General features: G+C 42.4%; 1 protein-coding gene across 1 annotated transcript in view; it reads left to right on the top strand.

The window, feature by feature from the left end:
* LOC117062215 (acyl-coenzyme A oxidase-like protein) overlaps positions 1 to 16174 on the top strand; it is a 389661-nt gene that overhangs the window by 219926 nt on the left and 153561 nt on the right. Inside the window, exon 12 of the mRNA XM_033175478.1 lies at positions 322 to 475. Coding sequence (XP_033031369.1) covers positions 322 to 475 — 154 coding nt within the window. The remainder of the gene's footprint in view (positions 1 to 321; positions 476 to 16174) is intronic.

The following is a 16174-nucleotide window of genomic DNA, read 5'->3' as shown; positions in this document are numbered from 1 at the left end:
ACCATTTGCACCTAATGTAACTATCAACAAACATAGAGTTTTAGAATATTATCCTGCAACTTTTTCTCTATTTATCCCATATGTTATTTGTTCCCTTTTCCCTCTGCTCCTGTGTTTCGTTGACTAATTGAATAATTTTTAGTATTCCGCAGGTAGCGTCTTAAATGTTATTTTTTAGTGACTATCTACAGTTTAAAATGTGTATCATTGACATCATATTGTTTCCTCAAATAGCATTATAGCACTTCACAGATAATGCTCCTTCACACATGTGCTGGGTGCACCGCCACTTCCATCACACATCTCTGCTTTGTCCCACAGGTATGCCGGGGCCCTCCTGCATGAAGATGTCTTCCAGGGAAAGGAGCTGGTCAACAGTCACTCACTGCAGGCTCTGGTGGTGGGGCTGAGGGCCTACAGCACCTGGGAGAACATCCGCTGCCTGCAGGACTGCCACGAGTGCACTGGAGGCATGGTGAGCCCCAAGGCCTGCAGCTCCTGCGGGTCCCCACAATACAACCCACCCTGGGGGAGCACTGTGGGGCGGGCAGAGAACGTGCTTCAGAGTTGAATAGAAATCCCAACTGCCCATGACTCCGAGTTCCTTCCTTACCAGCCTTGTAGTCTTGTGTGTCTCCCTCATATGATGCTGCCAGGACTGATAGAGAACATGTTTGTAAAATGCCTGCCTGGCCCATGGAGGCATGCAATAAACATCATGAAACTTGGTGGGGCAAAGGTAGTAGTGGACAGTATGGGAGAGGGCCACTGAAGGTTCAGATGATCAAAGCTCTGCTCGAATGTTTTAATCCCTTGGGGAGAACACAGGAAATGATCCCGAGGGTTTCCCTCACCCCGGGTGAGGACACAGGAGGCAGAGCATTCAGAGACTTCCTGGTGTGTCCCCAGCCCCAGTCTCAGACTGGATTGTGCAATGAGAAGCACAAGGTGTGAGTAATCCCAATATTAGTATTTGAGGGAGTTAAGGGGGACTCTGAGAGCAGCTGGATCTGTATGCAACCGTGAGAACAGAGGCCCTGCAGGACTCTGCAGGTCTCCACAGGTGTCTGCACCCATGTGAGGGTCCAGAGCCCATGACAAAGTGAACCCAAGTTGGGTGTCTGAGGGCAGGACACGTAGCATGAGGCTGTGGACCTGTGACGCGGTGGCATGGCAGGACTGCAGGATCAGCTGTGCACTTCATTCAAATGCAGGCCAGATGTGGCAGCTACTGGAACTCTAGATCACACCCCCAGAGGAGAATGGAAGGAGGGAGCCCCTGTTGGTCTTTGGTCTGAATTTAATACTGAACTTCATCGAATATTTGCTTAAAAACAGCACCTCTGAATGTGAAGGGGAAGACGAAGAGTTTTAGCCTCAGTAGAGAATGGGGTCAAGGGCAAGTCAAGGGCAGCTGTAGAAAATAAAAGGGAAAGGATGAGTTTCTGGAAAGCCGATTCCCTGCCGTCCGTATGGAACTAACGGACCCCACAGAGGGGCAACGGTGAAGAGGGGCTGAGCCTTCATAAGAGGCAGAGGTGCGGGCAGAGCCTGAGGGCCTCTCCCATGCGATCCATGGTGTTTGTCCACTGAAAGCCAGTATGATCATTTCTTTTAGGTGGCTGAGTGAAGATGTGTCCCTGATGATGATCGGGGGTGGGGCATGTCTGCTTCATTCCTACGGAGGTGTTGTGTAGGGTCCACATGGAAAAGAAAGGGAATGGAGAGTAAAATAATAGCTGGCCTAGGGTGCAGCTGGCCAGGAGCTGAAGTCCTCCAAGGCAGCTGGGACAATGGCACGATGTGACTGTCCTTAGCTAAGGAGGGCCCTGCCAGGGGGCTGGTTTCTACCTGTGTCTCTAGGAGGGGGCTGTCCCTTCAATCCGCAGGCTGGCAGCAGCAGGGAACACAGCCCAGGGATTCGGCGGTAGAGGAAGAAAGTTAGGTCAGCAGGTCGGGGGTACGACCTGAAGTGGCCCCGCAGGCAGGGGCAGCCCACACAGTGGGGGCTTGGGGCACTGCTGGGGGCCCTGAGCTCAGACACTGTGGCCTTGACAGGTGACTCAGCCTGAGGGCTCGCTCAGAACCCCCTGCAGGCTCCTGGTCCTCTGGGCTCCCGTGGCTCATTCCCTTTTTCACAGTTCACAGGCGGGCAGGCCCGGGGTCTCTCACCCCCAGGCCTTTATAGCCTCCCTGCACAGAGACCCTCCTGTGCCCCTGTCATCCTAACCCTTGTCCTTTCGTCCTGGCCTCAGTGCTCATTCTGGGAGGCCATATTTCCCCAGGGTCCATGCTGAGCCCTGGCAGTGCCACCTGGAACAACCACCCTTGCCTGCTCTCCAGTGATCCAGCCTGTCATGTTCACCTGTGCTGCCGAGGACCACCCAGCAGTGCGGAAATGACCCCACCCTGTTAGAGAAGACTCAGTCCATGCTGGAATGCCAGCTGCCTGGGCACGCTGCCTTACAGAGCTCTGCGCCCCAGAGCTCCTGAGCAACCTGGGGCAGAGGGCCCTAGAAGGCAAATGCTGTGTCCTCTGCTCACAGAATTTCTGACACCAGATGTGCGGCTTTTCCATAACAACCAGTTCTCTAGTTCTCTGTGGAACCAACGGGGTGCTCTACAACAGTGGCCTCCCAACCTTTTTGGCACCAAGGACTGGTTTCGTGGAAGACAATTTTTCCACGGATGGTTTTGGGGGTGGGGGGTGTGGGGCAGGGGAGATGTTTTCGGGATGAAACTGTTCTGCCTCAGATCCTCAGGCTTTCGATTCTCATAAGGAGCGTGCAACCTAGATCCCTCACATGCACAGTTCACAATAGGGTTCACGCTTCTATGAGAATCTCATGATGCCGCTGAACTGACAGGAGGTGGAGCTCAGGCGGTCATGCTCGCTCCCACCACTCACCTCTTGCTGTGTGGCCTCGTTCCTAACAGGCCACGGTCTGGTACCAGTCCGTGGCCTGGGGATTGGGGAACCCTGCTCTACAATTTAATTTATTCTGACAATGACTACCTGGAGTGCATGCAGACTCCACAGATTAAGGCCTCAGTTCCATAAGTCTTCCTCCAACTTTGGATGCTAGTCACCAATATTGCTTCTCTGGGTTACCTGCACTGTTATTATTATTATTATTGAAACAGGGTCTCACTGTCACCCAAGCTGAAGTACAGTGGCACAATCACAGCTCACTGTAGCCTTGAATTCCTGGGCTCAAGCAATCCTCCTTCGTCAGCCTCCCAAGTAGCTAGGTCTACAGGCGCATACCACTACACCGGCTAATTTATTTTTTGTTGAGATGAGGATCTCACTATGTTGCCCAGGCTGGTTTCGAACTCCTGGCCTCAAGTCATCCTCCCATTACACCCTCCCAAAGTGCTGGAATTACAGGTATGAGTCATACCCTGGTCTGCTCACACTTTTGCCTCACTTGTCTATAAATCAGGAGTTCCCATGACCCTCTCCTTAGGTTCAATAATTTGCTATTACAGCTCACAGTACTCAGGGAAACACTTAAATGTTTACTGGAAATAATTAAGGATACAGATAAACAGGCAGATAAAGAGATACATCGGCTGAGGTCCAGAAGGGTTCTGAGCACAGGAGCTTCTGTCCCTCTGGAGTTGGTGTGCACTGCTCTGCTTGGCACGAGGATGTGTTCAATAACCTGGAAGCTCTCTGAACCACATAGTTTAGGGATTTTTTTTTTTTGGAGATGGAGTCTCTCTGTGTTGCCCAGGTTGGAGTGCAATGGTGCAATCTCAGTTCGCTGCAATCTCCGCCTCCTGGGTTAAAGGAATTCTCTTGCTTCAGCCTCCTGAGTAGCTGGGATTAAGGCATGCGCCACCATGCCCAGAAAGGAAGGAAGAAGAAAGAGAAAGAAAGAAAGAGGAAGGAAGGAAAGAAGCAAAGAAGGAAGGAAGGAAGGAAGGAAGGAGGGAGGGAGGGAGGGAGGGAGGGAAGGAAAAGAAAAGAAAGTCCTGTGTATCTGTTTTCTTTCTTAACCTTAAAACATGGAATTAATCCTCAAAACTTGGCCCCCTTGATCTTTTCTTGCTTTATTATTTTTTTACCCTGAACACTTAAAAAAAAAAAATCATGATTTTATTGTTACTTTTGGAGGGAGAAAGAACACTGTATTGCCTACAGACTACTCGTAATGACAGCAATGATGACATTCATTAGCTCTGAAGCCTGCACAACCCATCTTGACAGCTCATTTGTTGGGGATAAATTTTTGTGTTAGTGTGTCTAGTTTAGGAGATGGGGACTTGAGAAGAGAGGGGCATGAGAAATTATTGTACAGTTTACCAAGATATGGGTGCATCTTGCACTTAATTTTTGCCACTACTCTAGACATAGGACCCTGTGAAATCCTTTTCCTCTAACTGACTTCAGTGTTTGTTGCTATTGCCTAAAATGAGCATCATCTGTGGAGGGCAGCTTCTTGGCTGAGCAAAGTCTATTTGAAATCACATTTATTGCATTATTTTTATCAATTCCAAAAGTAATGTATATCCATTGTAGAAATGTTTGAGAAAAAGAAAAGCACAAAAAAGTAAATATATCCCAAAATTATACTTCTCAGAGATGATTCCTACTGTCTGTAGTATATTCTTTCTGTGCAGTGTGTGTAATGTTATAATCCCCCGTAATTCACTTAAGATTTGATATGGATATTGTTTCAACTCTTTACTACAACCTTACTTTGAAGTCAAATTTTCATAGCTGGTATCATTTATCTTATAGGTGTACCATAATGCATTCAGTCAATTCCTCAGCTTATGTCAGATTGTTCCATGATTATAAACAACACTATAGAAAACATTCTAGTACCTTGGTACCTAACTTATTTTTGTGCATACCTGGGATTGCTTTTTCGAATGAAGTATTTAAATCAAGCCTTGATTTTGTATCCTGAGACTTTGCTGAAGTTGCTTATCAGCTTAAGGAGATTTTAGGCTGAGATGGTGGGGTTTTCTAATTATACAATCATGTCATCTGCAAACAGGGACAATTTGACTTTCTCTTTTCCTAATTGAATACCCTTTATTTCTTTCTTCTGCCCGATTGCCCTAGCCAGAACTTCCAACACTATGTCGAATAGGAGTGGTGAGAGAGGGCATCCTTATCTTGTGCCAGTTTTCAAAGGGAATGCTTCCAGTTTTTGCCCATTCAGTATGATATTGGCTGTGGGTTTGTCATAAATAGCTCTTATTATTTTGAGATATGTCCCATCAATACCTAATTTATTGAGAGTTTTTAGCGTGAAGGGCTGTTGAATTTTGTCGAAGGCCTTTTCTGCATCTATTGAGATAATCATGTGGTTTTTGTCTTTGGTTCTGTTTATATGCTGGATTACATTTATTGATTTGCATATGTTGAACCAGCCTTGCATCCCAGGGATGAGGCCCAGTTGATCATGGTGGATAAGCTTTTTATGTGCTGCTGGATTCGGTTTGCTAGTATTTTATTGAGGATTTTCACATTGATGTTCATCAGGGATATTGGTCTAAAATTCTGTTTTTTTGTTGTGTTTCTGCCAGGCTTTGGTATCAGAATGATGCTGGCCTCATAAAATGAGTTAGTGAGGATTCCTATTTTTTCTATTCATTGGAATAGTTTCAGAAGGAATGGTACCAACTCCTCCTTGTACCTCTGGTAGAATTCGGCTGTGAATCCTTCTGGTCCTGGACTTTTTTTGGTTGGTAGACTATTAATTATTGCCTCAATTTCAGAGCCTGTTATTGGTCTATTCAGTGATTCAACTTCTTCCTGGTTTAGTCTTGGGAGGGTGTATGTGTCCAGGAATTTATCCATTTCTTCTAGATTTTCTAGTTGATTTGCATAGAGGTGTTTATAGTATTCTCTGATGATAGTTTGTATTTCTGTGGAATCGGTGGTGATATCCCCTTTATCATTTTTATTGTGTTTATTTGATTCTTCTCTCTCTTCTTCTTTTTTAGTCTTGCTAGCAGTCTATCAATTTTGTTTATTTTTTCAAAAAACCAGCTCCTGGATTCATTGATTTTTTGAAGGGTTTTTTTTTGTGTCTCTATCTGCTTCAGTTCTGCCTGATCTTAGTTATTTCTTGCCTTCTGCTAGCTTTTGAATGTGTTTGCTCTTGCTTCTCTAATTCTTTTAATTGTGATGTTAGGGTGTCAATTTTAGATCTTTCCTGCTTTCTCTTGTGGGCATTTAGTGCTATAAATTTCCCTCTACACACTGCTTTAAATGTGTCCCAGAGATTCTGGTATGTTGTGTCTTTGTTCTCATTGGTTCCAAAGAACATCTTTATTTCTGCCTTCATTTTGTTATGTACCCAGTAGTCATTCAGGAGCGGGTTGTTCAGTTTCCATGTAGTTGAGTGGTTTTGAGTGAGTTTCTTAATCCTGAGTTCTAGTTTCATTGCAATGTGGTCTGAGAGGCAGGATACAAAATCAATGTGCAAAAGTCACAAGCATTCTTATACACCAATAGCAGACTAACAAAGAGCCAAATCATGAGTGAACTCCCGTTCACAGTTGCTTCAAAGAGAATAAAACACCTAGGAATCCAACTTACAAGGGATGTAAAGGACCTCTTCAAGGAGAACTACAAACCACTGCTCAGTGAAATAAAAGAGGACACAAACAAATGGAAAAACATTCCATGTTCATGGATAGGAAAAATCAATATCGTGAAAATGGCCATACTGCCCAAAGTAATTTATAGATTCAATGCCATCCCCATCAAACTACCAATGACTTTCTTCACAGAATTGGAAAAAACTACTTTAAAGTTCATTGGAACCAAAAAAGAGCCCGCATTGCCAAGACAATCCTAACCCAAAGGAACAAAGCTGGAGGCATCATAGTACCTGACCTCAAACTATATTACAAGGCTACAGTAATCAAAACAGCATGGTACTGGTACCAAAACAGAGATATAGACCAATGGAACAGAACAGAGCCCTCAGAAATAATACCACACATCTACAACTATTTGATCTTTGACAAACTTGACAAAAACAGGAAATAGGGAAAGGATTCCCTATTTAATAAATAGTGCTGGGAAAACTGGCTAGCCATATGTAGAAAGCTGAAACTGGATCCCTTCCTTATACCTTATACAAAAATTAAGTCAAGATGGATTAAAGACTTAAATGTTAGACCTAAAAACCCTAGAAGAAAACCTAGACAATACCATTCAGGACATAGGCATGGGCAAGTTCTTCATGCCTAAAACACCAAAAGCAATGGCAACAAAAGCCAAAATTGACAAATGGGATCTAATTCAACTAAAGAGCTTTAGCACAGCAAAAGAAACTACCATCAGAGTGAACAGACAACCTACAGAATGGGAGAAAATTTTTGCAATCTACTCATCTGACAAAGGGCTAATATCCAGAATCTACAAGGAACTCAAAGAAATTTACAAGAAAAAAAAACCCCATCAAAAAGTGGATGAAGGATATGAACAGACGCTTCTCAAAAGAAGACATGTATGCAGCCAACAGACACATGAAAAAATGCTCATCATCACTGGCCAACACAGAAATGCACATCAAAACCACAATGAGATACCATCTCACACCAGTTAGAATGGTGATCATTGAAAAGTCAGGAAACAACAGGCGCTGGAGAGGATGTGGAGAAATAAGAACACTTTTACACTGTTGATGGGACTGTAAACTAGTTCAACCATTTTGGAAGACAGTGTGGCGATTCCTCATGGATTTAGAACTAGAAATACCATTTGACCCAGCCATCCCATTACAGGGTATATACCCAAAGGATTGTAAATCATACTGCTATAAAGACACATGCACACATAGGTTTATTGTGGCACTATTCACAATAGCAAAGACTTGGAATCAACCCAAATGTCCATCAATGATAGACTGGATTAAAAAAAATGTGGCACATATACACCATGGAATACTATGCAGCCGTAAAAAAGGATGAGTTCATGTCCTTTGTAGGGACATGGATGAAGCTGCAAACCATCATTTTCAGCAAACTGTCACAAGGACAAAAAACCAAACACCCCATGTTCTCACTCATAGGTGGCAATTGAACAATGAGAACACTTGGACACAGGAAGGGGAACATCACACACTGGGGCCTGTCATGGGGTGGGGGGAACAGGGAGGGATAGCATTAGGAGATACACCTAATGTAAATGACGAGTTAATGGGTGCAGCACACCAACATGGCACGTGTATGCCTATGTAACAAACCTGCACGTTGTGCACATGTACCCTAGAACTTAAAGTATAAGAAAAAAATAAAATAAAAAAAATAAATCAAGCCTGTCCAACCCGTGGCCCTCAGGCCTTACACAGCCCAGTACGGCTTTGAATGTGGCCCAATACAAATTCATAAACTTTCTTAAAACGTTTGAGATTTTTTTGCAATTTTTAAATTGGCTCGTCAGCTATCATTAGTGTTTGTGTGTTTTATGTGTGGCCCAAGACAATTCTTCTTCCAATGTAGCCTAGGGAAGCCAAAAGGTTGGATACCCCTGAGTTAAATGATGAGTGGTATTGTCAGTACAGGTTAAACCAATTTCCACTCCCACCAGCAGCTGAACGCAGAATGCTTGATTAGTTTCTAGACCAGTGGTTTTCCAATTCTTTTGACCTTAACCTGAAGTAAATGGTATGCTTTCCTTTACAAATCTTTACAACCCAGTATTTACAAATACATGTGGAAACTGAAAAAAGAAATTTTATGAAACAGTACTGGCCTTACTATTGTGAGGTGCTCTCATATTTTCTTATTTTGTGTCATTTTTTAAAAAGCGAGTCATAATACAGTAAATTGATTTCATGACCTGCTCATGTGTTGTAGCCTATTGTTTGCAAAACACAGCCCAGACTCACTGATCAAACAGAAAGCGTCTTGCTATATATAGTTGAGAGCTGCAGGTCATCAGAGTGTGTCTGTGGTGATCAAAAGAAGCTGGAGTTTCCGGGGAATAGATTTTCCAGCCCTGCTAGAAACCAAAATCTGGCTTCTGTTGAGACCAAAATATGATAATTTAGTTTTCAGTGGAATGTTATTAATTTGGCCCTTGAGACTTAAGATTTGTATTTGAAAGTGGGAAAGAGATAAAGGCCTTCAAATGTCTCCTGAGCATTGACACAGAAAGTGATCAGTTCTTTCTAACTGCTTGGTTTATCTTGGATCTGGGAGGAATGAGTGCACACAGCAGCCCCTCACATTTGGCCTCACTGAGAATTCATGGTCCCAGCACTGTTGCTCTTGAACTGCTCTGTGGAAACCTTTGGATTCCAGGATTCTTTCTCTCCACAAATTGATGTTTCCATAACACTTGGTGGTCAATTTTAATAACATTATCACTCTGTGTTAGGAAATCACGAGAAAGTCTTAAACTAGCTATTTCTACAGGAACCTTGGCAATTGTGCTTTCTTTGGATTGAATGTTGCAAGAGTAATACTCTGTTACTTAAAGAACATTCTTAGCAGTGAGGTAGATGCATGCAGAGTACAAATAGAAGGGAAACTTTGGAATTAAATCATATTTTAGTCTTTTAACTCCTTTGTTTCTGAGTTCTAATTTTTGTAACTGTCTTTACCTTTGTGGTATAATCTGTTCCTTTTTGTGCATAAAACCTGGGATAAATGATATTTTACACAAGAAAGAAAAATTCTCCACAATATGATCATTAAATGAAAAATACTGGTTGGAATTTTCATAATTCATATTCATGCAAGCACCTCATAGCCCCAATGACTGCTGATTAAGAATCATTGCTAAGTATTGCTAAATTTTCTTTATGTGCAGAACAGTGTACTGGGTACATGTTCCTGGGAAGCCAGGTAATGTGAGGAGCACTGTACTGTATGTACACTGTGCATGGAATTGCAAGGTCCTGAGGTTTCAGCATTAGCAGACTTCTGATCAAGATGCAGCAACAGGCAGCAGATATACCCTCCTGACTGAAACAATCAAAAAATGGTCAATATACGTATGCTAAACAGTTTGCAAGACACTGGACGTCACTGGACAGCTGCCGACATACCCGTGCAAGCTTCCAGCTTCCTTATCTATGTTTGCAGCGCCATCTTTCAGGCTGCTCTTTGTTAGAAAAAAATTATTTCTGGGGCTGCTTTTTGTTAGAAGGGAAGTTCTGCTGAGAACTCATTTGCCCTCACTATCTGCCTAAATAATTTATTTATATCTCCTGTATCATTATGTGTGAAAGAACCAAGATAAGGATGACAACAGATTTCTCATTAGGAACAAGGCAAGTAAGGAGACAGTAGAATGGCATCTTTAAAGTACTGAAAGAGAAGAAAATCAATCTAAAATTCTATATGCAACAAAATTATGTTTCCAAAGCAAAGGTATAAAAAAGATATTTTCAGACTTGCAAAACTTGAGAGAATTCATCACCAACAGATCTTTATCATACAACATATTAAATAAAATTCTTCAGGCAGAAGGAAAATGATACCAGATAGAAATATAGATTTATACAAAGGCATGAAAAGCACCAAAAGTAGTAATTATATGGATAAATACATGATGTTTTTAGTACTTAAATATCTTTAAAAGATAACTGACTGCTTAGACAAAAATAATAACAATGTAGTGTGAGATTTATAACATCCGTAAAAACAGAATGCATGACAATAGCATAAAGGCCAGGAGAGGAGAAAAGAAAGTACACTATTGTAAGGTCCTTAGACTCTATGTGAAGTCATTTGCTATTATTTGAAAGTAGACTGTGATAAATTAAAGATGTATAAGGTAGGAAAAGAAGAAGTATGGAAGAATGAAAAGATTGTTCAGATAGAAAACAAATAGCAAAATGGTATATTTAAACCTGACTCTATTAATAAACACTTAAAATGTAAATATCCGAATTCAAAGGCAGAAATTGTCAGACTGGATAAAAAAGCAAGACCAAATTATATGCCTACAAAAAACCCACTTCAAATAGAAAAGTATAAGTAGGTTAAAAATAAATGGATGGGAAAAGATGCCCCATGTTAATGCTAGTCAAAAGAAAGTTGGAGTGACTATGTTAATATCAGACAAAGTTGATTTCAGAGCAAAGAATATTGCCCAGAATAAATAGCATCATTTCATAATGACCAAGGGGCCTGTTCCTCAAGAGGATATTGCAATTTTAAATGGTTAGGAACCAAATCATAATCCTGTGAGGTGGCTACTTTGGTATCTTCAATTTACAGGTGAGAAAACTGATGTGGCCAGGCACCATGGCTCACGCCTGTAATCCCAGCACTTTGGGAGACTGAGGCAGGTGGATCACTTGGGGTCAGGAGTTCAAGACCAGTCAACATGGTGAAACACCATCTCTACTAAAAAAAAAAAAAAAATACAGAAATTAGCTGGGCATGGTGGTGTAATCCTGGCTACTTGGGAGGCTGAGGCACAAGAATTGCTTGAACCCTAGAGGTGGAGGTTGCAGTGAGCCAAGATCATGCCACTGGACTCCAGCCTGGGTGACAGAGTATGACCCTGAAAACAAAAAGGAAGGAAGGAAGGAAGGAAGGAAAAGAAGAAAGAAAGAAGGAAAAGAAAAGGAAGGAAGGAAGAAGGAAGGAAGGAAAAGAAGAAAGAAAGAAGAGAAGAAAGAAAGAAGAGAAGAAAGAAAGAAGGAAAAGAAAGAAAAAGAAGGAAAGAAGGAAAAGAAAAGGAAGGAAGGAAAGAAAAGAAAGAGAAAGAGAAAATAATTTAGAGAGAAAAAGAAGGAAGGGCGGGAAAGAAAGAAAAAGAAAAGATAGAGGGAAGGAAGGAAGGGAAAGTGGGGGAGAGAGGGAGGGAGGGAGGGAGGAACGAGGAAGGAAAGAAGGAGGGAAGGAGGGAAGGGAGCGAGGGAGGAAGGAAGGAAGGAAGGAAGGAAGGAAGGAAGGAAGGAAGGAAGAAAATTGAGGCTCAGAGTAGTTGAGTGGACCCAAATCCCACCAGGGGTTTTGAAGGCTGATTTAGCTGACCCTAGAGCCCATGCTGATATGGTGAAGCTACATCCAGAGGAGGAGAGTGGGAAGCCAGCCCCCGAGCACCTGGGGAAGCTCTCCAAACAGGCTCAGTTCAGCTTTGCTCTACGGAATGAGCAGAAGTCACTGGGTGAATGAGACCCCCTTAGTCTCTGCATTTGCACACAGGTCCTACTGCAGCTTTACAAGCCTCTTAGTGTTAGGAAATCCCTACTTCCTAAAGACAAGGTGCTAAACTCCACAGGGCTTAGTGCTTCTGATACCCCAAACCTGACCTTCCTACGGATTCTCTGTGCTGATAAAAAGGCAGCTTTTTGCCATAGCAGACGCAGCATATTTAGGGCCCCGGACCCAGGTATGTCCTGGCCTGGGGCTGCAGGGTCTCTTTGCATTTTATTTGTTTTGTTAACAGTCATGAGCACATCCTATATGTGTAGCACATCAACAGTCATGAGCACATCCTTATTAGTGCTTTACATGGAGTAACTTAACTAATTCTCAAATTAAGTGAATACTATTATTAGTCTTACTTTACACAGGAGGGAAACTGAGGCCAGAAAGATTAATTTGCCAAAGTTTAAGTGCTAAAAAGTGGCAGAGCCATGCATTTTTTTTTTTGAAACTGTTGCCTAGGCTGGAGTGCAGTGGCATGATCTTGGCTCACCTCAACCTCCACTTCCCAGGCTCAAGCGATTCTCCTGCCTCAGCCTCCCAAGTAGATGGCACGTACCACCACACCCAGCTAATTTTTGTATTTATAGTAGAGACAGGGTTTCACTATATTGGCCAGGCTAGTCTTAAATTCCTGACCACAAGTGATCCACCCGCCTCAGCTTCCCAAAGTGCTGGGATTAGAGGCGTGAGCCACGGCGCCAGGCCTCATGCTTTTTTTTTTTTAACTTTTATTCTAGGTTCAGGGTTACATTTGCAGGTTTGTCATATAGGTTAATTGTGTGTTATGGGGGTTTGGTGTACAGCTAATTTTTTCACCCAGGTAATAGCATAGTACTCAATAGGTAGGTTTTTATCCTCACCCTCCTCCCACCCTCCATCCTCAATGAGACCCCAGTGTCTGTTGTTTCCTTCTTTGTGTCTGTGTGTACTCAGTGTTTAGCGTCCACTTATAAGTGAGAATGCAGTATTTGGTTTTCTGTTTCTGTATTAGTTCGCTTAGGATAATGGCCTCCAGCTCCATCCTTGTTGCTGCAAAGGACACGATCTCATTCCTTTTTGTGGCAGTGTAGAATTCCATGGTGTATCTGTACCACATTTTCTTTATCCAGTCTATTATTGATGGGCATTTAGGCTGATTTTATGTCTTTGCTGTTGTAAGTAGTGCTGCCATGAACATACGCGTGCATGTGTCTTAATGGTAGAATGGTTTATATTTCTTTGGGCATACAATCAATAATGAGATTTCTAGGTCCAATGGTAATTCTGTTTTAAGTTCATTGATAAATTACCAAACTGCTTTTCACAGTGGCTGAACCAATTTACTTCCCACCAGCAGTGTGCAAGTGTTCCCTTTTCTCTGCAACCTTGCCAGCGTCAGTTATTTTTTTGACTTTTTAACAATAGCCATTCTGACTGGTGTGAGGTGGTATCTCATTGTGATTTTAATTTGCATTTCTCTAATGATTAGTGATGTTAAGCATTTTTTTCATATGCTTGTTAGCCGCATGTATGTCTCCTTCGAAAAGTGTCTATTCATGTCATTTGCCCACTTTTTAACAGAATTGTTTGGTTTTTACTTGTTAATTGTTTAAGTTCCTTCTGGATATTAGACCTCTATTGGATGCATAGTTGGCAAATATTTTCTCCCATTCTGTAGGTTGTCTGTTTACTCTGTTGATAGTTTCTTTTGCTGTGCAAATGCTCTTTCATGTAATTAGGTCTCATTGGTCAATTTTTGTGTTTTTTGCAATTGCTTTGGCATCTTTGTCATGAAATCTGTGCCAAGGCCTATGTCCAGAATGGTATTTCCTAAGTTATCTTCCAGGGTTTTTATAGTTTTACGTTTTATATTTAAATCTTTAATCCATCTTGAGTTAATTTTTGTATATGCTGTAAGGAACGGGTCCATTTCCAATCTTCTGCATTTGGCTAGCCAGTTATTTCAGCACCATTTATTGAATACAGAGTCTTTTCCTCATTGCTTGTTTTTGTCATTGTTGTTGAAGATCAGGTGATCAGAGGTGTGTGGCCTTATTTCTGGGCTCTCTATTCTGTTCCATTGGTCTATGTGTCTGTTTTTGTACCAGTACCATGCTGCTTTGGTTACTGTAGCCTTTTATTATCATTTAAAGTTAAATAATGTGATGCCTTCAGCTTTGTTCATTTGGCTTAGGATTGCCTTAGCTATTCAGGCTCTTTTTGGTTCTGTATGAATTTTAAAATAGTATTTTTTTGTCTAATTCTGTGAAGAATGTCATTGGAAGTTTGATAGGAATAGCACTGAATCTGTAAATTGCTTTGGGCAATATGGCCATTTTAACACTATCAATTATTTCAGTCTATTAGCATGGGATGTTTTTCCAATTGTTTGTGTCATCTCTGATTTCTTTGAGCAGTGTTTTGTAATTCTCATTGTAGAGATCTTTCACCTTCCTGGTTAGCTGTATTCCTAGGTATTTTATTGTTTTTGTGGCAATTGTGAATATAATTGCCTTTCCGATTTGGCTCTCAGTTTGGACGTTGCTGGTGTATAGAAGCTACTGATTTTTGTACATCAATTTTCTATCCTGAAATGTTGCTGAAGTTGCTTATCAGCTCTAAGAGCTTTTGGGTAGATACTATAAGGTTTTATATATCTAGAATTATGTCATCTGCAAACAGAGATAATTTGACTTTTGCCCTTTCTATTTGGATGCCTTTTATTTCTTTCTCTTGCCTGATTGCTCTGGCTAGGACTTCCAATACTATGCTGAATATGAGGGGTGAAAGTGGCATCCTTGTCTTGTTCTGTTTCTCAAGGGGAATAGTTTCAGCTTTTGCCCACTCAGTATGAAGTCGAGAGCCATGTCTTAAACCCAGAGACTATGTCCAAAGCTCATGCTCAAACCACTCTGCCATATGCAAATTGAGGTGTGCTGGCTTCTGCCCTCTCTGCTTCAGAAAATTGCGGAGTCCTCCTTAATGGGATGAGCACAGTTTGGCTCTAACGTGTAACTTTCCAACTATGTGAATTTGGGTAGGTCCTCACTTCCCAAGCCTCAGTTGCCAGGTATCTATAGACATGCCTTGCTGAGCTGCCCAGTGGTTAGCATTAGTTGGGGTGGACCTTCCCATGGTGATGGAAGTCAACCACCAGGACCAGACCCTTCTTTTCCTATTAGTCTTTCTGAGATTTCCTGCTATTTCCCCCTGTTGTACAGCCGAGAGAAGTGAGGTGGGATTTGGTTAAATTACTCACCCCAATCCCCTTTGGTGAGTCAAGGAGAGGCTGGAACAGGAGTTGGCAGAGTTCTGCTCTTGGCATGCAGCTGTGACATTCCCAGTGGCCAGTGCTTCATGCTTACACATGTTCTGCATTTCAGTCTCTAATCTTCACATGTAAGGGGAGAATCAAACTGGCCTCATTTGAACGTGATGAAAACCCTTCACCTGCCCTTGTGGGAACGCTGCCTGAGAGTCGAACTCTGCTGGCTCTGATTAGTCATGTGAGGCAGGCCTGGCAGCTTCGCTTCATTTCCCACTTTCTTGCTTCAAGGATTGGGTGGGGTCAACCAAGTTCTTCAGACTGTTGATATTTAGTTCTACTTTAACATTGCCTGTTTTCTCCATATTCAAGCAAACCTAGATTGAATTTCTAAACTCCTCTGAGAGAATAATAGGGGAAACGGCCCCGGATCTTGCATTTCTGGAGAGAGGGCATTCTGAGAGATGGGACAGGTCCCTTATCATGGAAGGGGAGCTGCTGGTTTTGGTGTGCTTGGAATCTCATGGTCAGGGCTCTGTGATCTTGGACTTTATCAAGACTCAGTTTCCTTCTCTCTTAAGGCTCAGAACATGGTAGATATTCAATAAAACTTGATTCTCCTTCCCTTCCCTTTTGCTGGATGTAGTAACAGATCACACTGAAAGATCTGAACTCTTTCCCCTTGCCTTCTCCCCCTCTGCCACCAGGACCCATTAGACACACATGGGAGCTGCCTGATTGGGGTTCCTCGGATGTGGCTTTGGACCATGGAGGAAAGCT

Source organism: Trachypithecus francoisi, unplaced genomic scaffold, assembly GCF_009764315.1.
Source record: "Trachypithecus francoisi isolate TF-2019V2 unplaced genomic scaffold, Tfra_2.0 Lachesis_group17, whole genome shotgun sequence".
Lineage (NCBI taxonomy): Eukaryota > Metazoa > Chordata > Mammalia > Primates > Cercopithecidae > Trachypithecus > Trachypithecus francoisi.
Note: the sequence above shows the minus strand (reverse complement) of the source record. Positions and strands in the feature narration are given on the sequence as shown.